At 51.3% G+C, this 27,000-nt stretch overlaps 1 protein-coding gene across 1 annotated transcript in view; it reads left to right on the forward strand.

Annotated features, from left to right (window-relative positions):
• Window positions 1-741: 741 nt before the first annotated feature.
• The window catches only part of LOC132805534 (zinc-binding protein A33-like), a 34,176-nt gene continuing 7,917 nt past the window's right edge, over window positions 742-27,000 (forward strand). Inside the window, exons 1-5 of the mRNA XM_060820644.1 lie at window positions 742-776; window positions 870-1,203; window positions 8,950-9,149; window positions 20,811-20,856; window positions 26,366-26,388. Of these exons, the coding sequence (XP_060676627.1) occupies window positions 742-776; window positions 870-1,203; window positions 8,950-9,149; window positions 20,811-20,856; window positions 26,366-26,388 (638 nt within the window). The remainder of the gene's footprint in view (window positions 777-869; window positions 1,204-8,949; window positions 9,150-20,810; window positions 20,857-26,365; window positions 26,389-27,000) is intronic.

The following is a 27,000-nucleotide window of genomic DNA, read 5'->3' on the forward strand; positions in this document are numbered from 1 at the left end:
ATCCCTCCAGTTTGGAAGACCATTCAGCCCATTGGGTCTGCATCAACCCTATGAAGTGTGTCCCACCCAGACCCATCTGTCTACCCTATCCCTGCATTTCCTCATGGCTCAACCCCCTAGCCTACACATTCCTGGACACAATATGGCAATTGAGCACGGCCAATCCACCCTAACCTGCATATCGGTGGAGATTATGGGCAATAAAGCATGGCTAATCCACCCCTAACTGCACATCTTTGGACTGTGGGAAGAAACCCCTGCAAACCCACAGAGAATGTGCAAACTCTACACAACAGTTGCCCGAGGGTGGGCTCGAACCTGGGTCCCAGGCGCTGCAAAGCTGCAGCGCTAACCACTGAGTCACCATGTCCCTAATTCCCCCTAGCCCTCCCAGCCTGAGCTGTGACAAGCAGTGAGCCGGTCACTCCAAAGAGGAGGACTGCAGTGGCTCGGGAAGGCAACTCACCACCACCTTCTCAAGGGGTAACTCGGGGTGGGGCAATAAAGCTGGCCCAACCAGTGCCCACATCCTACAAAATGAATAAATTTTTAAAATGGGTTGGATTAACGTTCCAGAATTTTCTTTTTTATAAAACAAAATATACTAATGACAAATGTTGAAGGCCAAATTTAAGACTTCTTTTAAAGAATTAAAAACTAAGCAAAAAAAGAATATCCAGAATGGTACAGAGCATCTGAAAAATGGACCAAGCTGAAACAAGGTGAAAAGGGGCGTCCAAGATGGCGCTGGCCCTGCCTCCTACGTCAATGATGACGTAAGTGAAAGGCCTCTATTACTTTGTATTGCAGGAGGCGGGTCAAAGCTCCCATCACCGCACCCACTCTAGGTATTCCCGGCCCCCTCTCAGGCATGCGCAGTGTGCACCTCGGGCCCGTCGCCAGGCTTCCTTCACCAAGATGGCGGGCGAGGCCAACGCTTCGCTGGAGGCGGACCTCCGCCGGGAGCTGAGCTGCTCCGTCTGCCTGGAGCTTTTCCGGGAGCCCGTGACCTTGGCCTGCGGCCACAGCTTCTGTCAGGGCTGCATCACACACGTCTGGCGGAGCCGGGAGCGCCAGCAAAGGCTGGCCTCGGCTCCGGTCCGGACGATGGCGGCGGCAGGAAGTGGAGGAGGAGGACCCGAGATCTCCCCGATCCTGGCGCCGGAAGTGCGCACCAGCTACAAGTGCCCCGAGTGCAGGCAGGTGAGTGAACTTCCGGTTACTCATCGCCTCCAATTGTCACTTACACACCCTTCCCTCCGGATGCTTCCGGTCACCAATCCTCCAATCTCCATCCCCACTTACCCCAAACTCACTCCCTCTTCCTCAACCCCCCTCCATCCTCTACCCCCTCCATCCTCAACCTCCCCTCCATCCACAACTCCCCCATCCTCAAACCCCTCCTCACCCCCTTACCCCCCCAACCCCCATCCTTGACCTCCATCCTTTCCTCTGGCATCTCATTTCATACATGTACCACCCTCTGCATGAAAATGTTGCCCCTTAGGTCTCTTTTATATCTTTCCCCTCTCACCCTAAACCTATGCCCTCTAGTTCTGGACTCTCCCAGTCTGGGAAAAAGACTATGTCTATTTACCCTATCCTTGCCCCTCATGATTTTATAAACCTCCATAGGGTCACCCCTCAGCCTCCGACGCTCCAGGGAAAACAGCCCCCGCCTGTTCAGCCTCTCCCTATAGCTCAAATCCTCCAACCCTGACAACATCCTTGTAAATCTTTTCTGAACCCTCTCAAGTTTCACAACATCCTTTGACAGGAAGGAGACCAGAATTGCACACAGTATTCCAAAAGTGGCCGAACCAATGTCCTGTACATCGTGACCTCCCAACTCCTTGTACTCAATACATTGACCAATAAACAAAAGCATACCATAAAACCGCCTTCACTATCCTATCCACCTGCAACTCCACTTTCAAGGAGCTATGAACCTGCACTCCAAGGTCTCTTTGTTCAGCAACACTCCCTAGGACCTTACCATTAAGCGTATAAGTTCTACTGAGATTTGCTTTCCCAAAATGCAGCACCTCGCATTTATCTGAATTAAACTCCATCTGCCACTTCTCAGCCCATTGGCCCGTTGTAATCTTAGGAAACCCTCTTTGCTGTCCACTACACTTCCAATTTTGGTGTCATCTGCAAACTTAATAACTGTACCTCTTATGTTCACATCCAAATCATTTATACAAATGATGAAAAGTAGAGGACCCAGCACCGATCCTTGTGGCACTCCACTGGTCACAGGCCTCCAGTCTGAAAAACAACTCTCCACCACCACCCTCTGTCTTCTACCTTTGAGCCAGTTCTGTATCCAAATGGCTAGTTCTCCCTGTATTCTGTGAGATCTAACCTTGATGACCAGTCTCCCATGGGGAACCTTGTCGAACGCCTTACTGAAGTCCATATAGATCACATCTACTGCTCTGCCCTCATCAATCCTCTTTGTTGCTTCTTCAAAAAACTCAATCAAGTTTGTGAGACATGATTTCCCACGCACAAAGCCATATTGACTATCCCGAATCAGTCCTTGCCTTTCCAAATACATGAACCTCCTGTCCCTCAGGATTCCCTCCAACAATTTGCCCACCACCGACGTCACCAGTCTATAGTTCCCTGTTAAAAGGAATCTGGTTGGGTATATGAACCGGAAGGTCTTAGGGGGATACCGGCCAAGTGCTAGTAAATGGGACTAGTTTAGGTTAGGATATCTGGTCAGCATGGACGAGTTGGACCGAAGGGTCCATTTCTGTGCTGCACAGCTCCATGACTCTCAGGACTTGGAGATGCTGGTGTTGGACTCGGATGTATAAAGTTAAAAATCACACCACACCAGGTTATAGTCCAACAGGTTTAGTTGGAAGCACTAGCTTTCGGAGCGACGCTCCTTCATCAGGTGATGTGGAGGACACAATTGTAAGACACAGAATTTATAGCAAAAGTTTACAGTGTGATGTAACTGAAATTATACAGTGGAAATTATACCCTGATAGTTTCACTTCTTTCATTTGTAAATCACAAAACGTTTTTAAAAAGTTACATTCTCAGGTTAACTGTAACAATTAGTGTCAGCCCAGATAAGATGTTGAAGGTGTTAGCCCCCTGTGTTCCCTGTCTGTGCCATAATGTTTAGACTGATTCTAATCTAAAGAAAAATGAATTAACAGTCATACATGAATGCATGCAGTTTTTGAGCAAAGTACAATGTAACTCTGCAAGTACAAATTCACCCCACAAACGTGTATGTGTATGTGTGCATGTGCTTGTCTGGGGTGGGGGATTGTGAGTATCTTGTGAGAGAGAGTGTATATGTGTATGAGTCTAAGTCTGTGAGAGGATACATGTGGGAGTGTGTGTGTCTCTGGGTTAGGGGGTTGAGTGTGTGAGAGAGAGTGTATATGTGTGTGAGTGTGTAAAGTGGTCGAAGTCTGTGAGAGGATACATGTGTGGGAGTGTGTGTGTGTGTCTGTGTGCGTGTCTGTATATACGTGTGTATGTGTGTGTAAAGGAGGGTGTGTGTGTAGTGCAATGGTAGTCACTTATAGAGTCATGGAGATGTACAGCACGGAAACAGACCCTTCGGTCCAACCCATCCATGCCAACCAGATATCCCAACCCAATCTAGTTCCACCTGCCAGCACCAAGTCCATATCCCTCCAAACCCTTCCTATTCATATACCCATCCAAATGCCTGTTAAATGTTGCAATTGTACCAGCCTCCATCACATCCTCTGGCAGCTCATTCCATACACGTACCACCCTCTGCGTGAAAAAGTTGCCCCTTAGGTCTCTTTTATATCTTTCCCCTCTCACCCTAAACCTATGCCCCTCTAGTTCTGGACTCCCTGATCCCGGGAAAAGACTTTGCCTATTTATCCTATCCATGTCCCTCATAATTATGTAACCCTTCCATGAGGTCTCCCCTCAGCCTCCGACACGCCAGGGAAAACAGCCCCAGCCTGTTCAGCCTCTCCCTGTAGCTCAGACCCTCCAACCCTGGCAACATCCTTGTAAATCTTTTCTGAACCTTTTTAAGTTTCACAACATCTTTCCGATAGGAAGGAGACCAGAATTGCACGCAATATTCCAACAGTGGCCTAACCAATGTCCTGTACAGCCGCAACATGACCTCCCAACTCCTGTACTCAATACTCTGACCAATAAAGGAAAGCATACCAAACGCCGCCTTCACTATTCTATCTACCTGCGACTCCACTTTCAAGGAGCTATGAACCTGCACTCCAAGGTCTCTTTGTTCAGCAACACTCCCTAGGACCTTACCATTAAGTGTATAAGTCCTACTGAGATTGGCTTTCCCAAAATGCAGCACCTCGCATTTATCGGAATTAAACTCCATCTGCCACTTCTCAGCCCATTGGCCCATCTGGTCCAGATCCTGTTGTAATCTGAGGTAACCCTCTTCGCTGTCCACTACACCTCCAATTTTGGTGTCATCTGCAAACTTACTAACTGTCCCTCTTACACTCACATCCAAATCATTTATATAAATGATGAAAAGTAGAGGACCCAGCACCGATCTTTATGGCACTCCACTGGTCACAGGCCTCCAGTCTGAAAAACAACCCTCCACCACCACCCTCTGTCTTCTACCTTTGAACCAGTTCTGTATCCAAATGGCTAGTTCTCCCTGTATTCCATGAGATCTAACCTTGCTAACCAGTCTCCCATGGGGAACCTCATCAAATGCCTTACTGAAGTCCATATAGATCACATCTACTGCTCTGCCCTCATCAATCCTCTTTGTTACTTCTTCAAAAAACTCCATCAAGTTTGTGAGACATGATTTCCCATGCACAAAGCCATGTTGACTATCCCGAATCAGTCCTTGCCTTTCCAAATACATGTACATCCTGTCCCTCAGGATTCCCTCCAACAACTTGCCCACCACTGAGGTCAGGCTCACCGGTCTATAGTTCCCTGGCTTGTCCTTACCACCCTTCTTAAACAGTGGCACCACATTTGCCAACCTCCAGTCTTCCTGCACCTCACCTGTGACTATCGATGATGCAAGTATCTCAGCAAGAGGCCCAGCAATCACTTCTCTAGCTTCCCACAGGGTTCTCGGGTACACCTGATCAGGTCCTGGGGGATTTATCCACCTTTAACTGTTTCAAGACATCCGGCACTTGCTCCTCTGTAATCTGAACATTTTGCAAGATGTCACCATCTATTTCCCTACAGTCCATATCTTCCATGTCCTTTTCCACAGTAAATACTGATGCAAAATATTCATTTGATATCCCCCCCATTTTCTGCGGCTCCACACAAAGGCCGCCTTGCTGATCTTTGAGGTGCCCTATTCTCTCCCTAGTTACCCTTTTGTCCTTAATATATTCGTAAAAACCCTTTGGATTCTTCTTAACCCTACTTGCCAAAGCTATTTCATGTCCCCGTTTTGCCCTCCTGATTTCCCACTTAAGTACACTCCTACTGCCTTTATACTCTTCTAAGGATTCACTCGATCTATCCTGTCTATACCTGACATATGCTTCCTTCTTTTTCTTAACCAACCCCTCAATTTCTTTAGTCATCCAGCATTCCCTATACCTACCAGCCTTCCCTTTCACCCTGACAGGAATATACTTTCTCTGGATTCTTGTTGTCTCATTTCTGAAGGCTTCCCATTTTCCAGCCGTCCCTTTACCTGCGAACATCTGTCTCCAATCAGCTTTCAAAAGTTCTTGCCTAATGCCGTCAAAATTGGCCTTTCTCCAATTTAGAACTTCAACTTTTAGATCTGATCTATCCTTTTCCATCGTGATTTTAAAACGAATAGAATTATGGTCGCTGGCCCCAAAGTGCTCCCCCACTGACACCTCAGTCACCTGCCCTGCCTTATTTCCCAAGAGTAGGTCAAGTTTTGCACCTTCTCTAGTAGGTACATCCACATACTGAATCAGAAAATGGTCTTGTACGCACTTAAGAAATTCCTCTCCTTAACACTATGGCAGTCCCAGTCGATGTTTGGAAAGGTAATATCCCCGACCATAACTACCCTATTATTCTTACAGATAGCTGAGATCTCCTTCCAAGTTTGTTTCTCAATTTCCCTCTGACTATTAGGGGGTCTACAATACAATCCCAATAAGGTGATCATCCCTTTTTTATTTCTCCGTTCCACCCAAATAACTTCCCTGGATGTATTTCCAGGGAATATCCTCCCTCAGCACAGCTGTAATCCTATCCCTTATCAAAAACGCCACTCCCCCTCCTCTCTTGCCTCCCTTTCTATCCTTCCTGTAGCATTTGTATCCTGGAACATTAAGCTGCCAGTCCTGCCCATCCCTGAGCCACGTTTCTGAAATTGCTATGATATCCCAGTCCCATGTTTCTAACCATGCCCTGAGTTCATCTGCCTTCCCTGTTAGGCCCCTTGCATTGAAATAAATGCAGTTTAATTTATGATGACAGTCAGTGAATTGACATGACACCCATCTGGGCTCAGGGGTGGGTTTTACACCCACATCCTGACAAGAAAAAATTACTAGGATCAACCTTTCTGCTTGTCATAGACATGGAGTCAAACAGCATGGAAAATGCTGACTAGGCTTCCCAAACTAAACTACTCCCACTTGTCTGCGTGTGGCCCACATCCCTCCAATCCACTGTTTATCAATTAGTTAGTTACTTACGCTACATAACTCTGCGATCTGCCTGTATTTCTTGCAGGACAAAGCTTTGCACTGTGCCTCGGTCCACGGGACAATAAATCCAGTCCAGTCTAGTCCGACTCATGTTTCTGTCCGAAAATCTTTTAAATGTAACCGTGCCTGCACCTAACACTTGCTCTGGAAGATTATTCCACACGTGAGCCAGCACTGTGTGGAAAAGGCCCTCAGATCCCATTCCCCTCTCACCTTTAAACGTACACCCTCCACTTTTGGATTCCCCACCTCCTCACCTTACCCACGCCCCTCATGATTTTATAAACCTCGACAAGGTCACTCCTCAGCCTCTGACGTTCCAGGGAGGAAAGGAAGAGTCCCAGCCTCTCCCTGTAACTCGAACCTTCCTGTCTCGGTAACACCCTGGTAAATTCTTTCTGCACCCTTTCCAATTTAATAACATCCTTCCTATAGCAGGGCAACCAGAATTGTACATAGTACTCCAAATGTGGCCTCACCAAAGTCCTATACCGCTGTAAGATGACATTCCCAACTCCAGTACTCAGTGCTCTGACTGATGAAGGTAAGCATGCCAAACGTCTCCTTCTCCTCCCACGGTCCAGGGATGTGCAGGTTAGGGTGGATTGGCCATGCTAAGTTGTCCCATAGTGCCCAGGGATGTGCAGGTTAGGGTGGATTGGCCATGCTAAATTGTCCCATGGTGCCCAGGGATGTGCAGGTTAGGGTGGATTGGCTATGCTAAATTGTCCCATAGTGCCCAGGGATGTGCAGGTTAGGGTGGATTGGCCATGCTAAATTGTCCCATAGTGCCCAGGGATGTGCAGGTTAAGGTGGATTGGCCATGCTAAATTGTCCCATAGTGCCCAGGGATGTGCAGGTTAGGGTGGATTGGCCATGCTAAATTGTCCCATAGTGCCCAGGGATGTGCAAGTTAGGGTGGATTGGCCATGCTAAATTGTCCCATAGTGCCCCAGGGATGTGCAGGTTAGGGTGGATTGGCCATGCTAAATTGTCCCGTAGTGCCCGGGGATGTGCAGGTTAGGGGGATTGGCCATGCTAAATTGTCCCATAGTGTCCAGGGATGTGCAGGTTAGGGTGGATTGGCCATGTTAACTTGTCCCATAGTGCCCAGGGATGTGCAGGTTAGGGTGGATTGGCCGTGCTAAATTGTCCCATAGTGCCCAGGGATGTGCAGGTTAGGGTGGATTGGCCATGCTAAATTGTCCCATAGTGCCCAGGGATGTACAGGTTAGGGTGGATTGGCCATGCTAAATTGTCCCATAGTGCCCAGGGATGTGCAGGTCAGGGTGGATTGGCCATGCTAAATTGTCCCATAGTGTTAGGTGCATTAGTCAGGGATAAATATAGGGGAATGGGTCTGGATGCTTTACTCTTCGGTGGGCCTGTATGGACCTGTCGGACCGAATGGCCTGTTTCCACACTGTAGGGAATCTAATCACTGCGTAAAAACAGAAAGAACTGCGGACGCTGGAAATCAGAAACAAAACCAGAAATTGCTGGAAAAGCTCTGCAGGAATGGCAGCATCTGAGGAAGGGCGACTGGGCCCTGCTTTACACAGAGCAAAAGGGAAGTGCAGCGCGGGAGCAGTCCCTTCGGCCCCTCTACGCCTATCGTTATGCCCCGCCTAAACTGCAAAACTCCCTTATACGCCCCGTATCCCTCTATTCCCTTCCTACTCACGATGCCTTTTAAATGTCGCCAACATGATGGCTTCCACCGCCTCTTCCAGCAGCGCGTTCCAGGCTTCCTACCTCCCTCTGCGTGAAATACGTCCCTCACACATCTCCCTTAAACCTGCCCTCTCTCACCTTGAAGTTGTGCACTCCACCTCTTGTAACTGGAACTTCCACCCTCGTCCCCTCCCCCCCCCAACGCCTCTTACGATTTTCGGCACTCTCTGTCAGAATCTCCTCTCGTTCGCCGTTTTTTTTTCCCAGTGATAACAATCCCCGGCTTATTTTTTTTTAAAAATCCTTTCCTCGCGGCCAATGCCCTCGAGACCCTCGATAAGCCCTCTCTAAAACTGACTTCCGGTACTTGGCGACCAACTCTGACCACGCAAGAGTCCAGGTGCGGCCTGACCAGTGTGGTTTGTCCGCCAGGCCTGACGAGCTTTTCCAGCAATTCCTGTTTCCCCGCCACGAGACCGCTCTCCTCCTCCCGCCCGGTCTCTCTCTGTTCGACGACACTGCCCCTCCACCCCCCTCCCCCTTGCCTGGTTTGAGCCCCTTCCTTTCTGTTGACGTGTCCCTCCTTCCTTGGCAGGTGTGCGCCAACAAACATTTCACCAAGAACTTCCTGGCTGCCAATCTGGTGGAGAAGCTGCAGGGGATGAGAGTGACCACCAGCGCCCAGGGGGACCCAGCCCCCAGGAAGTGTGAGAGACACCAGAAAGCTCTGACTCTGTTCTGTGCGGCCGACCACAGGCTCCCCTGCAACTTGTGCTGCCTGTCCAAGGCTCACAGGTACAAACCCCACAGCCGGCGGGTTGCACAGACACCCCTCTGAACCTCACCTGTAGCCCCTTCCTTCCCTGACCCACTCCCCCTCTTCTCCTCCCCCCTCCATTCCTCCCTCCCACTCCACCACCTCCCCCACTCAGCTTCCCACCCACCCTTCCCCCCCCCATACTCCCCTTCCCCTTGCCCCTTACCCTCTCACTCTCCCCCTCCCCTCCCACTCTCCCCCTCCCCTCCCACTCTCCCGCAGCCCTCCCCCTCACCCCTTCCCTCCCCCTTCCACTTCCCCCTTTGCACCTTCCCCCCACCCACTCCTCCTCCTCAACCCCCTTCTCTCCCCCTCTTCCAACCTCCCCCCAGTGCCCCACCTCTCTCCCACTCTTCCCCCAGCCTTTCCCCTTCCACCCCTTCCCCTTCCACCCCTTCCCCTTCCACCCCTTTCCCCTCCACCCCCTTCCCCCTTCCCCCCTACCCCCCTTCCCCCTACCCCCTTCCCCTTCCACCCCTTTCCCCTTCCCCTTCCACCCCCTCCCCCCTTTTCCCCTCCCCCCTTTTCCCCTCCCCCTTCCCCTCCCCCTTTCCCCTCCCCCCTTTCCCCTCCCCCCTTCCCCTCCCCCTTTCCCCTCCCCCCCTTTCCTCTCCCCCCTTTCCCCTCCCCCTCCCCCCTTTCCCCTCCCCCCTTCCCCCTCCCCCCTTTTCCCCTCCCCCCTTTTCCCCTCCCCCCTTTTCCCCTCCCCCCCTTTTCCCCTCCCCCCCTTTTCCCCTCCCCCCCTTTTCCCCTCCCCCCCTTTTCCCCTCCCCCCCTTTTCCCCTCCCCCCTTTTCCCCTCCCCCCTTTTCCCCTACCCCCTTTTCCCTCCCCCTTCCCCTCTGTCCCCCCATCTGCCCTGCCCCTCTCTCCCTACTCTCTCACCCTCCCTCCTTCCCCCTCCCCCTCCTCATCTCTCTCCTCCCCACTCTCCCCTTCCCCTTCATCCTTACCCCTTCCCCCTTCCACTCCCCCTCTCCTCCAACTCCCCCTCACCCCTTTACCTCTTTCTCCTTCCCCTTCCCCCTTCTACTTGCCTTACTCTTTTCCCTTCCCCTTTCCCTCTTCCTGCCCCCCCTTCCCCCTCTTTCTCCCTCCCTACCCTTCCCACCCTCCACCTCCCAAATCCCTACCTCCCCCTCCCCCGCCGTCCATCCCCCATCCCTCTTCCCCCCTCCCTCTCTGGGTGCTCTGAACCAGGGCTCCCAGTCTGAGGATTCAGGGATTGGAGACGGCGGTGAGGGGATATATATCTTCACCCAGAGAGGGGGAAGCCTAGAGGGTTCATTACCACAGGGTGACGTCGATACCAAAACACCGAGAGGCAGCTTGATAGAGGGCGAAAGGGGTCAAAGGTGAGGGGGAGAAAGGACGTTGGGTTGGACGATCCGCCATGATGCTGAAGAATGGCAGGCAAGGGCCGAATGGCCACCTCCCCGGTCCAATCTTCTACGTTTCTATGAAAGGTACAAATGATAGTGTCATTGTAGAGCGGCACAGTGGCTCAGTGGTTAGCACTGCTGCCTCACAGCGCCAGGGACCCGGGTTCGATTCCACCCTTGGGCAACTGATTTTGCGCGTCCTTTATTGTTGTCGCGTGTACCTAAGTGCAGTGAAACGTTTTTGTTTTGCGAGCAGTCCGGGCAGGTCACACAAGTCACAGGGCGATTGATCAGAGCAAGAAACACCAAGTAACAGCTGCAACGAAGACTCACGAAGGGCAAGACTAGCACTGGATGTGAAATCTAGAGGGGTCCATTCAGATGTGTGATAACATAAAGCCATTCTTGAATCTGTTGATGTGGGGGTTTAAGTTTTTGGCAGAGATTCTAACCGGGGTGGGAGGGGTTTGAGGCAGCGGGAAGTGTATTCGGAGTCGGTGGGTGGAAGGTTGGCTCGTGTGATGGACTGGGCTGCGTTCACAACTTTCTATACGTTCTTACGGTTCTGGGCAGAGTGTCTCGATGCGTTTCCTCCGGTTCCCTCCCACAGTCGAAAGCTTAACAGGTTAGGGTGGATTGGCCAGGCTAAATTGTCCCGTAGTGCCCAGGGACGTGCAGGTTAGGGTGGATTGGCCATGCTAAATTGTCCCATAGTGCCCAGGGACGTGCAGGTTAGGGTGGATTGGCCATGCTAAATTGTCCCATAGTGCCCAGGGATGTGCAGGTTAGGGTGGGTTGGCCATGCTAAATTGTCCCGTAGTGCCCAGGGATGTGCAGGTTAGGGTGGGTTGGCCATGCTAAATTGTCCCGTAGTGCCCAGGGATGTGCAGGTTAGGGTGGGTTGGCCATGCTAAATTGTCCCGTAGTGCCCAGGGATGTGCAGGTTAGGGTGGGTTGGCCATGCTAAATTGCCCCATAGTGCCCAGGGATGTGCAGGTTAGGGTGGATTGGCCATGCTAAATTGCCCTGTTATGGACTAGGCCAGACCACTCAAAACATTCTGAGGCAGGGAGCCCACACCGTAACTTTGCAATTTGTTTCAGTAACTATGCAGTGACAATTACCTGGAGTACATTGGGCTGACTACCAGGTTTTAAAACAGACAAAATATTATTCACAAAATTACACAATGAATCACAGAACAGAATACAGAAGCCCTCCAGACCTCAGTCTATCCAAACTAGCCTTAGTTATGCTGTTCCGAATATACACAACAGTCCCAATAAGGAAACCCCCTTATAGACAGAGCAAGAAATGAAGCAAAGGTTTAAAGGTCAAACTCCTACAGGGCAGAAGGACAAAGAGTCCAGCAGCCTGTTTTCACATAGCCCACAGTTGAGCTCCCTAACTCATTCTGAATGGAGGCTCAGTGGTTAGCACTGCTGCCTCACAGCACCAGGGTCCTAGGTTCGATTCCGGCCTCGGGCGACTGTCTGTGTGGAGTTTTGCACATTCTCCCCATGTCTGTGTGGGTGTGCTCCAGTTTCCTCCCACAGTCCAAAGATGTGCAGGTCAGGGTAGATTGGCCGTGCTAAATTGCCCGTAGTGTTTGGTGCATTAGTCAGAGGGGAAGTGGGTCTGGGTGGGTTACTCTTCGGAGGGTCGGGTTGGGCTGAAGGGCCTGTTTCCACACTGTAGGGAATGGACTCTAAACTGCTTGCCCTTCAGAACTGACCACTCCCGTTTCATTATACAGGTCACGTCTAAAACATGACCACTTTGGCCTGAAGTCTCATCTGTTTACATATAAACTATAAGGCCTCTCAAAATCCTCTGTCATCTCTGTCCCAAACTAGCCACCTTGGAGCCGAGGTCTGTTTATGACCCCCTCTGAAAACACCCAGGGACCCAGTATCCCTGAGAAAAGCAACAGCTTTGAGAAAAAAGCTTTGTGACACCTCCCTCCTTAAATAAAAATTGAACCAAGACTATCAAAAGATGGCTTTGTGTTTAAAACCATTCAAAAACAAATTGGTTAATAATCCGAAACACACACATACACTCTACTAATGGTACACATGCAAATGTGCACAACCACATGTAAATTCAGATCTTGGTACACCCGTCACTGAATGCTCCCGTATCTCATTCGAGTCTCGTTAATGCATCCGCGATCAAGTCTTTGCCACGTTCACATTTGTCACATTGAATGGCTGCAGTAAAAAAGCTCCATCAAAACAGTCTGCCTTTTCGTTTTAGATTAGATTAGATCCCCTACAGAGTGGAAACAGCCCAACCCGTCTGCACTGACCCTCCGAAGAGCAACCCACCCAGACCCATTTCCCCTCTGACTAATGCACCGAACGCTATTGAGCACGGCCAATCCACCCTGACCCGCACACCTTTGGACTGTGGGAGGAAACCCACACAGACACTGGGAGAGTGTGCAAACTCCACACAGACAGTCGCCCCCTAGGCTGGAATCGAACCTGCGACCCGGGTGCTGTGAGGCAGCAGTGCTAACCACTGAGCCACCCCATATTTTTGTCCTTAAATTTTTCCACAAATGTCAATGGGCTGTAATCAGTGTATACGATTGTCTCAGATGCATTGCTGGTAATACAAACAATGAAAAGCTGTACTTAAAGTCTCTTTCTCGACAATTGAATACTTCTGTTGATGAATGTTCAACTTCCGGGAAAAATACCCGATGGGTCTTTCTAACCCCTCGTCATCCTCCTGCACCTACATCCACATCACTGGCGTTGATAGCCACCTTGAAAGGCTTCCTGTAATCCGGGGTGGCTAATACCGGGGCAGTGGTTCACACTGTTTTTAGGCTGTCAAATGCCTTACGACAGTACGCTGTCCACCGAAAGCTCTTGTTGAACAATTCGGTGAGTGAAGCAGCTGCCCTGCTAAAATTCGGCACAAACCTTCAGTAAAAATCCACTCAACCCCGGGGACTGTAGCACTGTTCTTCTCAACGCTGGTGTAGGAAATTCCCCAATGATTTTCGTTTTCGCCTCCCATGGGGCCATTTGACCATGTCCAATAACGTGGCCCCGAAGGTGACTTGGACCTTGACAAATTCACTTCTTACCAGGTTTATCACCAAGCCTGCCTTGTCGATGGAATAAATCCGATAAGTGCTGTAAATGTTCCTTCTGTGAGTGACTAAAGATCACCAGGGTCATCAATACACCACCCAGTTGGATAATCCAGCAATGACCTTATTAGTCAGTCTCTGAAATGTGGCTGGAGCATTTTTCTTACCAAATGGCATGACTTTGACTTGATATAGTCCATTTGGCGTATTGAAAGCTGAAATTGCCTTTGCTCTCTCTGACAGAGTTACTTGCCAGTAACCTCTGAGCAAGTCCAACTTAGAAATGTAAGTTGCTTGTCCCACTTTTTTGACACAGCCCTCCAACCGTGGAATTGGCTATGCATCTGTCTCTGTAACGGTGTTGACTTTGCGATTGTCCACACATAACCATTGGGTACCATCTGGCTTTGTCACCATGACTGTGGATGAGCTCCAGTCACTGTGACTCACTTTGATTATGCCATCTTGGAGCATGCGCTCTATCTCCTTCTGAACCTGTGCCAACTTTAGAGGGTTAAGCCTATAAGGATGTTGCTTAATTGGAACAGCATCTCCTATATCTATGTCATGCACAATTAGGTTAGTACTTCCCAGTTTATTTCCACATTTCTCCCCATGTGATAGTAATAACTCTTTCAGGTCATTTCGATTTTCTTGTGGACGGTAACTCAATAATTTATCCCAGTTTTTGACAACTTCCACATTGTCCAATTTGATTAGAGGAATGTCCAGTTCAGAATTCTCTGAACTTGGCTCTTCCTTCTGGGCTGTAATCATTAACACCCTCTCCTCTCGCTTTCCTTCCCTGTCAAAATACCTTTTGAGCAGATTCACATGACACACTCTGTGAGATTTCTTCCTGTCCGAGTCCTTGTCAATTAGTTTATCCCACTCAATCTCTTCCCTATTTAATAAGGCCCACTAAACCTTTTTAAAGATTCACCTATTACTGGAAGTAACACCAATATCTTATCCCCAATTGCAAATTTGACACATAGTCCAAACGGGTGGTCTCGGAATTCTGACTTATTAATTTCTCCTTAATCAGTTTTAACAGGTCCTCTTACTTCATGCCCACACATTAATTCAAATGGACTGAGTTTGATTTGATTAGATTAGATTACTACAGTGTGGAAATAGGCCCTTCGGCCCAACAAGTCCATACCGACCTGCCGAAGCGCAACCCACCCATACCCCTACATTTACCCCTTCACCTAACACTATGGGACAATTTAGCATGGCCAATTCACCCTAACCTGCACGTTTTTGGACTGTGGGAGGAAACCGGAGCACCCGGAGGAAACCCACGCAGACACGGGGAGAATGTGCAAACTCCACCCAGTCGGTCGCCTGAGGCGGGAACTGAACCCGGGTCTCTGGCGCTGTGAGGCAGCAGTGCTAACCACTGTGCCACCGTGCCGTCCACAATTTGACTTTTCATTTAGTGCACCTCTGATCGCTACAAGTCCAAACAGAACTCCCTTAGCCCAATCATCTGGATAATCCTGACCATAAGCCCTCAACATGGTCTTTAGTGTTTAATGTCATCTCTGTAGCGTTCCCTGAGATTCCAGATGGTACGCAGTAGATTTGATTTGCTTTATTCCCAAGTTATCCATAACCTCCTCAAATAGTTTGGATGTGAAATTTGATCCTTGATTTGACTTGATCTCTATTGGTAGCCCGTATCTAGTAAAAAAAAATTTGATTAATTCTTCTGCAACTCTGTTAGCTGTGATGTTGCATAATGGGATTGCCTCTGGAAATCTATTGATATATCCATTATCGTTAATAAATACTCGTTCCCCTTTTTTTGTTTGAGGTAGGGGATTTACACAATCAATCAAACTCTTGTGAAAGGTTCCTCAAATGCTGGGATAAGTATTAAAGGTGCAGGTTTTATTACCGTCTTCCGATTAGCTGACATGTATGACGCGTCTGGCAGAATAGGACTGCATCCTTGTGTAGTCCAGGCCAATAAAAATGTCTTTGTATTTTAGCCTGTGTTTTTCTCACCCCTGAATGACCTCTAATTGATAACTCATGCACCACTCTCAGCATCTCCTTTCTATACCCTACTGGCAAAACAATCTGATGAATCTCTGCCCATTTCTCATCTGCTTGAATGTGTGATGGTCTCCATTTCTTCATTAAGACATGATTTGTTAAGTAATAACACACAGGGATGCATTCACTCTCCTTCTCTGTATGTGCTTTTGATACAACTGTTCTTAAGTTCTCATCTTCCTGCTGTGACTCGATAAGCTGAGCAGAACAAAAGGTACTTGTGTGTTTACCTATTTGCTCCTGCTCTGTCCCACTTATCCAATCAAAAAAAGGTCCCTGATAAAGTTATGTCAGCATCCTTCTCTGTGATTTTTTGAGCTCTCCTGCTCCAGTTTGGGCCTCTGTGATCTTGTTACAGAGAAAATTCCTGAATAAATCTCCTTCATTGTTTCAGTCAGTCTCCACTGGCTTTTCAACTATAGTAGGCAGCACGCCTACCTGTGAATCAGCTACATCGTTTGCAAGGACAAATTGTATTCCTGGAGCTGAGAGTTTAGTCCAGTCCTCCTACCACAAATTCTCCACTCCTCTCTGGACTCTCTAGGAGAAAGTGAGGTCTGCAGATGCTGGAGATCAGAGCTGAAAATGTGTTGCTGGAAAAGCGCAGCAGGTCAGGCAGCATCCAAGGAGCAGGAGATTCGACGTTTCGGGCATAAGCCCTTCTTCAGGAATGATTGTACATTTTTTATCTCTCCCTGAATTCCTGTTACCATCACTTTCTCTGGCAATAGTCCATTCAGGTGTACGTATCTCCTCATCCATCAGCATGAGAGACAAAGAGGATCCAGTGTCCCTTAATATTGTAACCCCTTTGCCTGTTGCTCCTGGCCTGTGTGAATAAACTTTTTTTCCCTTCCATGTATATTTTTTAAGCAGATCTGGCACATCCTCCTTAATCAACCTCTGACCATCTTGTACACTCTGAGGCAGTTGTCTAACTTCCCTTGTTACTAGTCCAACAAAACTTCCAGGCCTGTCGGGTTTTCGTACATCTATCTTTCTCCCAGCCTACCAATACTCTGATTTTGTCTGGCCCACTTTTATTACAATGAAAAAACACTGGAGTTTTTTTTTAAACTTCCTTGTCCCCCCTCAAGGGTTGTTTCTTTACCCTGTGGTAAGTTCTCCTTATGATCTTCACTGAGTTCCACCTTTCCCTTTCCAACATGAGGATTTCTCTTTGGCCAAGTTTCTCTCTCTCTCGTGGACAGAGATTGAGTCTGGAAGTCAAACCATTGTCTTATGGACCGGCTCATAACCATCAGCCCCTTCAGCTGCTGTTTTAACTCTCTGCTTTTCCACATGGGGTCTCAATACTTCCGGCAGCGAATTTTTGAATTCCTCCAAAATAATTGCCACTCTAAGGGCGTCGTAGGTTTGCTCTATTTTTAAAACTCTTATCCTTCAATTTGAAATTACTCTGTTTGATCCTTTCAAACCCAAACTAAGTTTAACCAGGGCCCCATCCTTAGATACCTGAAATGTTGACTATAGGTTTAGATTAGATTACTTACAGTGTGGAAACAGGCCCTTCGGCCCAACAAGTCCACACCGACCCATACCCCCACATTTGCCCCTTACCTAATACTACGGGCAATTTAGCACGGCCAATTCAGCTGACCCGCACATCTTTGTGACTGTGGGAGGAAACCGGAGCACCCGGAGGAAACCCACGCAGAATGTGCGAACTCCACACAGTCAGTCGCCTGAGGCGGGAACTGAACCCGGGTCTCTGGCGCTGTGAGGCAGCAGTGCTAACCACTGTGCCACCGTGCCGCCCAGTTTCTGGTGCACGCTCATGTACACTTCAAATGGCTTCTTCCACCACCTCCTACTCTCCAGATGTCGGATAGAGATTCAAAGGCCTCACTAGCCCCACCACCGACAAAACCCACGTGGTCACTGGCCACTGCATTTGTTTAGCCACTTTTTCAAATGAGATGACAAAGGCTTCCAGCATCCTTCTCTATCGAATCTCGGTGATGCTTGAACATATTTAAACAGTTTCTCATCAGGCTTTCGCCCACTCTCTTCCTCAGTAGACACGCCTTTAGCCTTCATCTCCATCCTTTTAAGCTGGCTTCCTTTATAAGTGTCAGTTTCGGAAGTTCAAACTCTCTCTCTCTCCCTTTTTCCTTCTCTTCTGCTTCTAACCGTAACTCAAACTGTTTCATTTCGGGTCATAGAGATGTACAACATGGAAATAGACCCTTCGGTCCAACCCGTCCATGCCGACCAGATAACCCAACCCAGTCTAGTCCCACCTGCCAGCACCCGGCCCATATCCCTCCAAACCCTTCCTATTCATATACCCATCCAAATGCCTCTTAAATGTTGCAATTGTACCAGCCTCCACCACTTCCTCTGGCAGCTCATTCCATACACGTACCACCCTCTGTGTGAAAAAGTTGCCCCTTAGGTCTCTTTTATATCTTTCCCCTCTCACCCTAAACCTATGCTCTCTAGTTCTGGACTCCCCGATCCCAGGGAAAAGATCTTGTCTATTTATCCTATCCATGTCCCTCATAATTTTGTAAACCTCTATTAGGTCACCCCTCAGCCTCCGACGCTCCAGGGAAAACAGCCCCAGCCTGTTCAGCCTCTCCCTGTAGCTCAAATTCCCCAACCCTGGCAACATCCTTGTAAATCTTTTCTGAACCCTTTCAAGTCTCACAACATCTTTCCGATAGGAAGGAGACCAGAATTGCAAGCAATATTCCAACAGTGGCCTAACCAATGTCCTGTACAGCCGCAACATGACCTCCCAACTCCTGTACTCAATACGCTGACCAATAAAGGAAAGTATACCAAATGCCTTCATCACTGTCCTATCTACCTGCGACTCCACTTTCAAGGAGCTATGAACCTGCACTCCAAGGTCTCTTTGTTCAGCAACACTCTCCAGGGCCTTACCATTAAGTGTATAAGTCCTGCTAAGATTTTTTTTTAGATTACTTACAGTATGGAAACAGGCCCTTCGGCCCAACAAGTCCACACCGTCCCTCCGAAGCGCACCCACCCAGACCCATTCCCCTACACCTAACGCTACGGGCAATTTAGCCAGGCCGATTCACCGAACCTGCACATTTTTGGACTGTGGGAGGAAACCGGAGCACCCGAGGAAACTCACGCAGACACGGGGAGAACGTGCAAACTCCACACAGTCAGTCGCCTGAGGCGGGAATTGAACCGGGTCTCTGGCGCTGTGAGGCAGCAGTGCTAACCACTGTGCCACCGCGCCGCCCAAAATTTGCTTTCCCAAAATGCAGCACCTCGCATTTATCTGAATTAAACTCCATCTGCCACTTCTCAGCCCATTGGCCCATCCGATCAAGACTAAATTAGATTACTTACAGTATGGAAACAGGCCCTTCGGCCCAACAAGTCCACACTGACCCCGTGAAGAGCAACCCACCCAGACCCATTCCCCTACATTTACCCCTTCACCTAACACTACGGGCAATTTAGCACGGGCAATTCACCTAACCTGCACATTTTTTTTGACTGTGGGAGGAAACTGGAGCACCCGGAGGAAACCCACGCAGACACTGGGAGAATTACCTGTATTATATTGGGCTGACTACCAGGTTTTAAAAAAGACAAATGTTTATTTACAAAATTACACAATGAAACACAGAACAGAATAAATAACCCCTCCAGACCTCAGTCTATCCAAACTAGCCTTAGTTATGCTGTTCCGAATATACACAACAGTCCCAATAAGCAACCCCCCTTATAGACAGAGCAAGAAATGAAGCAAAGGTTTAAAGGTTGAAGTTGGAAGGGCAGATGGACAGAGAGTCGAGCAGCCTGTTTCCACACAGCCCACATCTGAACTTCCTAACTTGTTCTGAACTAAACTGCTCACCCTTCCGAACTGACCACTCCCGTTTCATTATACAGGTCACTTCTAAAACATGCCCACTATGGCCCAAAGTCTCATCTGTTTACATATAAACAAAAAGGCCTCTCCAAATCCTCTTTCATCTCTGTCCCAAACTAGCCACCTCGGAGCCGAGATCTGTTTATGACCCCTCTGAAAAAACCCAAGGACACAGAATCCTTGAGAAAAGGAACAGCTTTTAGAAAAAAGCTATGTGACACCCAATGGTGTCCAGGGATGTGCAGGTTAGGGTGGATTGGCCATGCTAAATTGTCCCATAGTGCCCAGGGATGTACAGGTTAGGGTGGATTGGCCATGCTAAATTGTCCCATAGTGCCCAGGGATGTACAGGTTAGGGTGGATTGGCCATGCTAAATTGTCCTGTAGTGTCCAGTGATGTGCAGGTTAGGGTGGATTGGCCATGCTAAATTGTCCCATAGTGCCCAGGGATGTGCAGGTTAGGGTGTGAGAGGCTTTGAGGAGTGTCAGGAAGGGAGTTATTCCTCGCCTCTGACCTGCTCTTGTAGCCAACGTGTTTATGTGGTGAGTACAACTGAGTTTCTGATTAGTGGTAATGCTCAGGATGTTGATAGTGGGGAGATTCAGTGATGGTAACACCATTGAACGTCAAGGGGCAATGGTTAGATTCTCTCTCAATGGTAACCCCCAGGATGTTGATAGTGGGGGATTCAGTGATGGTAACACCATTGAACGTCAAGGGGGCGATGGTTAGATTCTCTCTCAATGGTAACCCCCAGGATGTTGATAGTGGGAGGATTCAGTGATGGTAACACCATTGAACGTCAAGGGGGCGATGGTTAGATTCTCTCTCAATGGTAACCCCCAGGATGTTGATAGTGGGAGGATTCAGTGATGGTAACACCATTGAATGTCAAGGGGGCGATGGTTAGATTCTCTCTCAATGGTACCCCCAGGATGTTGATAGTGGGGGATTCAGTGATGGTAAAACCATTGAACGTCAAGGGGGCGATGGTTAGATTCTCTCTCAATGATAACCCCCAGGATGTTGATAGTGGGGGATTCAGTGATGGTAACACCATTGAACGTCAAGGGGTGATGGTTAGATTGCCTCTTGTTGGCGATATCCTGGCATTTGCCACTTAGCGATGTCCAATTGATGACATGGTGATGTAGCCTATTGTTGAGTTAACGCCCTTTCTTTCTATCCTGTTATCTAGGAATTGCGATGTCTATTTCGTCCAGGAGTTAACCGAAGAGTTCTCGGTAAGGCATGCTCTCGCGAACGGTCCCAGGTGTTGGTTTCTGAGAGTTAGAGGTGTTGGTCTCCTCAGGCCAGTGTTGATGGCGTTACTCTGGCTTCACTCCCAAACCAACCCTCCCCAGCCTCACCATCCCCGTTTTTACACCTTCCGGCTCGGGATGTGGGAATTTCAGGACCGCGCAATGGGGTGAGAGCTATCGTTCCCAGTCCGTGGTGCGGGGGAGGGGGGGGGGGGGGGGAAGGTGGGGCTAAATCTTTAGCATCGCCCAGGGAGTTGGAGTCACGTGCAGGCCCGCTCTGGGGTGAGGGTGAGGGGATTACCTCCCCCCGTGGGTGAGAACCCAATGGGCTTTCACGTGGGAGTCACTGCATGGCACATGCTCTAGCCAATGGTGCCCAGTTGGCAGTGCGGCTCAGTGGTTAGCACAGCTGCCTCACTGCGCCAGGGACCCGGGTTTGATTCCAGCCTCAGCCCCCAGTTGCACATTGTCCCCCTCTATGGCTGCATAGGTTTTCTCCTGGACCTCTGGTTTCTTCCACCCCCCCCCCCCCCCACTCCGTACCCCCACCCCATCACTCACCCCCCCACTGCCCCCTCACCCTTCTTCTCTATCTCTTCCCCATCCCTCTCTCTCCCCTCTCTTTCTCCCCACTCTCTTTCTCCACCCCCTTCCCCCTCTCTTCCCCACCCCTCTCTCAAATCTCCCCCATCTGGCCCACCTCCTTCACCCCCTTCACCCCCTCTCTGTCCCCCCCTCTCTCTCTCTCTGTCCCCCCCTCTCTCTCTCTCTCTGTCCCCCCCTCTCTCTCTCTCTCTCTGTACCCCCCTCTCTCTCTGTCCCCCCCCCTCTGTCCCCCCTCTCTCTCTCTGTTCCCCCCTTCCCCCTCTCTCTGTCCCCCCCTCCCCCTCTCTCTGTCCCCCCCTCTCTCTGTCCCCCCCTCTCTCTGTCCCCCCTCTCTCTGTTCCCCTCCTCTCTCTGTTCCCCTCCTCTCTCTGTTCCCCTCCTCTCTCTGTTCCCCTCCTCTCTCTGTTCCCCTCCTCTCTCTGTTCCACCCCCTCTCTCTGTTCCACCCCCTCTCTCTGTTCCACCCCCTCTCTCTGTTCTCCCCCCTCCCTGTCTCCCTCCTTTCTCTGTTCCCCTCTTCTCTCTGTTCCCCCCCTCTCTCTGTTCCCCCCCTCTCTGTCCCCCCTTCCCTCTCTCTCTCTGTCCCCCCCCCCTGTCCTCCCTCTCTCTCTGTCTGCCCTCTCTCTCTGTCCCCACCTCTCTCTCTGTCCCCCCTCTCTCTCTGTCCCCCCAGCTCTCTCTGTTCCCCCCTCTCTCTCTGTCGCCCCCCCTCTCTCTCTGTTCCCCCCCCCTCTGTTCCCTCCCCTCTGTCCCCCCCTTCTCTCTGTCCCCCCCTTTCTCTCTGTCCCCCTCTCTCAGTCCCCCCTCTCTCTCTGTCGCCCCCCTCTCTCTCTGTTGCCACCCCCTCTCTCTGTCGCCCCCCCTCTCTCTGTCGCCCCCCCTCTCTCTGTCGCCCCCCTCTCTCTCTGTCCCCCCCCTCTGTTCCCTCCCCTCTGTCCCCCCTTCTCTCTGCCCCCTTTCTCTCTGTTCCCCCCCTCTCTGTTCCCCTCCTCTCTCTGTTCCCCCCCTCTCTGTTCCCCCATCTCTCTGTTCCCCCCTCTCTCTGTTCCCCCCTCTCTCTCCCCCCTCTCTGTTCCCCCCTCTCTCTGTTCCCCCCTCCCTCTCTGTTCCCCCCTCTCTCTGTTCCCCCCTCTCTCTGTTCCCCCATCTCTCTGTTCCCCCCTCTCTGTCCCCCCTTTCTCTCTGTCCCCCCTTTCTCTCTGTCCCCCCTCTCTGTCCCCTGCCCCCCCCTGCCCCCCTTCTCTCTGTCCCCCCCCTTTCTCTCTGTGCCCCCTTCTCTCTGTTCCCCCCCTTTCTCTCTGTCCCCCCCTCTCTCTGTCCCCCCTCTCTCTGTCCCCCCTCTCTCTGTCCCCCCTCTCTCTGTTCCCCCTCTCTCTGCCCCCTTCTCTCTGTCCCCCCCTTCTCTCTGTCCCCCCCTTCTCTCTGTTCCCCCCTTTCTCTCTGTCCCCCCTTTCTCTCTGTCCCCCTTTCTCTCTGTCTCTCCCCCCCGTTCCCCCTCTCCCTGTCTCCCCCCCTCTGTCTCTCCCCCTTCTCTCTGTCCCCCCTTTTCTCTGTCCCCCCTCTCCCTGTCTCCCCCCCTCTGTCTCTCCCCCCCGCTCTGTCCCCCCTTCTCTCTGTCCCCCCTCTCTCTGTCTCCCCCCCTCTGTCTCTCCCCCCCGTTCCCTGTCTCCCCCCCCGTCTCTCCCCCCCCGCTCTGTCTCCCCACCCGCCCAGCTTCCCCCACCACTTCCCCCCCGCTTTTTCCCCCCGCTCTGACCCCTGTCTCTGTTCTCCCCCCCCCCTCTGTTCTCCCCCCCTCTCTGTCTCGCCCCCTCTCTCTGTCCCCACCCACCCTGCGCACCCCCCTCCCACCCTCCCCGGGAGCCCCTGGCAGTAACGTTCCTGTTTCTCCCTGGGGCCAGGCGAGGAAGGTGGAACTGAAGGCCACGATCCGGGAGGATTTTGCCCGGCTGCTGGAATTCCTGATTGAGGAGCGGGAGATCCTCCTGCTGCAGCTCGACCAGGTCCATCAGGCCGCCCTCCAGGAGATGGAGAAGAGCCAACTCCAGCTCGGAGCCACCGTCCTGCAGCTCGAACACTCCATTGCAGACATCAAGAGCAAACTGAACCGCCCCGTGCCCCTGAAGGTACCCGACGGGGTACAGGGAGCCTTACCCTGACCGGGGATTGGGAGTATAGGGTAGAGGGAGCTTTACTCTGGCCTGGGACTGGGGGATAGAGGGCAGACCGAGCTTTACTCTGTATCTAACCCTGGCCTGGGATTTGGGGGAAGGGTAGAGGGAGCTTTACTTTGTATCCAACCCTGGCCTGGGATTAGGGCGAAGGGTAGAGAGAGCTTTACTCTGTATCCAATCCTGTACTGGAATTAGAGGGACAGGGTAGAGGGAGCTTTACTCCATCTCCAACCCTGTCATGGGATTGGAGGTGAAACTGGATAGAGAGAGCTTGACTCTGTGTCTAATCCTGTCCTGGGATGGGGGGACAGGGTAGAGGGAGCTTTACTCTGTATCCAATCCTGGCCTAGGATGGGGGGGTACAGGATAGAGGTAACTTTAACCCCGTGCTGTCCCTGCCCTGGGAGTGTTTGATTGGGGGGGAAACGGTGTAGAGGGAGCTTTACTCTGTATCTAACCCCATGTTGTCCCTGTCCTGGGAGTGTTTGATTGGAGGGGGGTGGGGTTGGGGGGGGGGGGGGGGGGGGGGGACAGTGTAGAGGGAGCTTTACTTTCAGTTTAAAGGGTTGAGAGGTCTCCATTTAGACTTGAGAAGAGTGTGTAACCACGAGCGAGCCTGACAGGGGCTAGGCCGAGTGAGTAACGGCAATGTGAGACCAACTGTGGGCACTAAATTGTCCCGTAGTGTTCAGGGGAGTTGGGTTTTAAATCCACCTGGAACTGGAGGTGAGGGACATGTGGGAAATTGCCGTGCTTCTGGTGTTGACAGAGATCAGGGATGGAACAGTATCTCAGCGCCAGGGACCCGGGTTCAATTCCAGCCTTGGGTGACTGTGGGTTTAGCACGTTCTCCTCATATCTACGTGTAGGTTAAGGTGGATTAGCCAAGCTAAATTGTCCCATAGTGCCCCAGGGATGTGCAGGTTAGGGTGGATTAGCCAAGCTAAATTGTCCCATAGTGCCCCAGGGATGTGCAGGTTAGGGTGGATTGGCCATGCTAAATTGTCCCATAGTGCCCAGGGATGTGCAGGTTAGGGTGGATTAGCCAAGCTAAATTGTCCCATAGTGCCCAGGGATGTGCAGGTTAGGTTGGATTGGCCATGCTAAATTGTCCCATAGTGTCCAGGGATGTGCAGGTTAGGGTGGATTGGCCATGCTAAATTGTCCCATAGTGCCCAGGGATGTGCAGGTTAGGGTGGATTGGCCATGCTAAATTGTCCCGTAGTGCCCAGGGATGTGCAGGTTAGGGTGGATTGGCCATGCTAAATTGTCCCGTAGTGCCCAGGGATGTGCAGGTTAGGGTGGATTGGCCATGCTAAATTTCCCATAGTGCCCCAGGGATGTGCAGGTTAGGGTGGATTGGCCATGCTAAATTGTCCCATAGTGCCCAGGGATGTGCAGGTTAGGGTGGATTGGCCATGCTAAATTGTCCCGTAGTGCCCAGGGATGTGCAGGTTAGGGTGGGTTGGCCATGCTAAATCGTCCCATAGTGCCCAGGGATGTGCAGGTTAGGGTGGATTGGCCATGCTAAATTGTCCTGTAGTGCCCAGGGATGTGCGGGTTAGGGTGGATTGGCCATGCTAAATTGTCCCATAGTGCCCCAGGATGTGCAGGTTAGGGTGGATTGGCCATGCTAAATTGTCCCGTAGTGCCCAGGGATGTGCAGGTTAGGGTGGATTGGCCATGCTAAATTTCCCATAGTGCCCCAGGGATGTGCAGGTTAGGGTGGATTGGCCATGCTAAATTGTCCCATAGTGCCCAGGGATGTGCGGGTTAGGGTGGATTGGCCATGCTAAATTGTCCCATAGTGCCCAGGGATGTGCAGGTTAGGGTGGGTTGGCCATGCTAAATTGTCCCATAGTGCCCAGGGATGTGCAGGTTAGGGTGGATTGGCCATGCTAAGTTGTGCCATAGTGCCCCAGGGATGTACAGGTTAGGGTGGGTTGGCCATGCTAAATTGTCCCATAGTGCCCAGGGATGTGTAGGTTAGGGTGGATTAGCCATGCTAAATTGTCCCATAGTGCCCAGGGATGTGCAGGTCAGGGTGGATTGGCCATGCTAAATTGTCCCATAGTGCCCAGGGATGTGCAGGTTAGGGTGGATTGGCCATGCTAAATTGTCCCATAGTGCCCAGGGATGTGCAGGTTAGGGTGGATTGGCCATGCTAAATTGTCCCATAGTGCCCCAGGGATGTACAGGTTAGGGTGGATTGGCCATGCTAAATTGTCCCATAGTGCCCAGGGATGTGCAGGTTAGGGTGGATTGGCCATGCTAAATTGTCCCATAGTGCCCAGGGATGTGCAGGTTAGGGTGGATTGGCCATGCTAAATTGTCGCGTAGTGTCCAGGGATGTGCAGGTTAGGGTGGATTGGCCATGCTAAATTGTCCCATAGTGCCCAGGGATGTGCAGGTTAGGGTGGGTTGGCCATGGGAAATGCAGGATTACGGGGATAGGGTAGAGTGATGAGTTGGAGTGGGATGCCCTTCGGTGGGTCTGTATGGACATGATGGGCTGAATGGCCTGCTCCCACACAGTGTGTGGATTCTGGACCCCGCGACGTCCGGGACGTGACTGCGGCTGTGTGCAGGACGCAGGGGAGGCCATTCGTTCCCTCGGAACCGTGCTGACCTGCTTTGGGGCTTTAAGCTCTGTGACCGACGCCACTAACCTCTTCCCCCCTCCTTCTCTCTCTCTCTCTCTGATCTGGCAGGAACTACTGGACGTCATTTCCCGGTAAGTCCGCGCAGCCGGTGTTCCAGCAATCTCGTTGGGTTGAGGAGGGGGGGGGGTGGGGGCGGTGGATGGTGCTGTTGGCGTAGTGCCAACCGCGGTCTGCCAACTGAACACCCGCAGGAGCTGTCAGCATGGACATCTAACCGAGGGAGTTCAGGCCAGCCGTTCCCACGGCCCCCACGTTCCTATCGGGGCTCGGGCTGGTGAAATGCACTTGCTCCCCGGCCATTGGGGTCTCGCTGTTATCCCCAGTTTCCGGTTCCCGGCCCACCCCGAACCCTTCGCCATCGCATGAGAGCCGACGCCCTGCCCAGGGACGGACCGTTTGGCCCCTCTACTCGGTGATACTGTTCCCACCCTCTGCCCAAGCCTCCTCCCACACCCTGTACACTCGGCCTCCCGTTCCTCACTGGCATCAGTCTCCCTCGCCCACCCGGAATCTCCCTCTCCATCGCAAGAATCACCCTTAAGCAGAGGGTCAGTGCGGAGGGAGCGGGCGCTGTCAGAGGGTCAGTGCCGAGGGAGTGGGCACTGTCGGAGGGTCAGTGCTGAGGGAGCGGGCACTGTCGGAGGGTCAGTGCTGAGGGAGCGGGCACTGTCGGAGGGTCAGTG

The sequence above is a fragment of the Hemiscyllium ocellatum genome, chromosome 50 (assembly GCF_020745735.1).
Source record: "Hemiscyllium ocellatum isolate sHemOce1 chromosome 50, sHemOce1.pat.X.cur, whole genome shotgun sequence".
NCBI classification, from domain to species: domain Eukaryota; kingdom Metazoa; phylum Chordata; class Chondrichthyes; order Orectolobiformes; family Hemiscylliidae; genus Hemiscyllium; species Hemiscyllium ocellatum.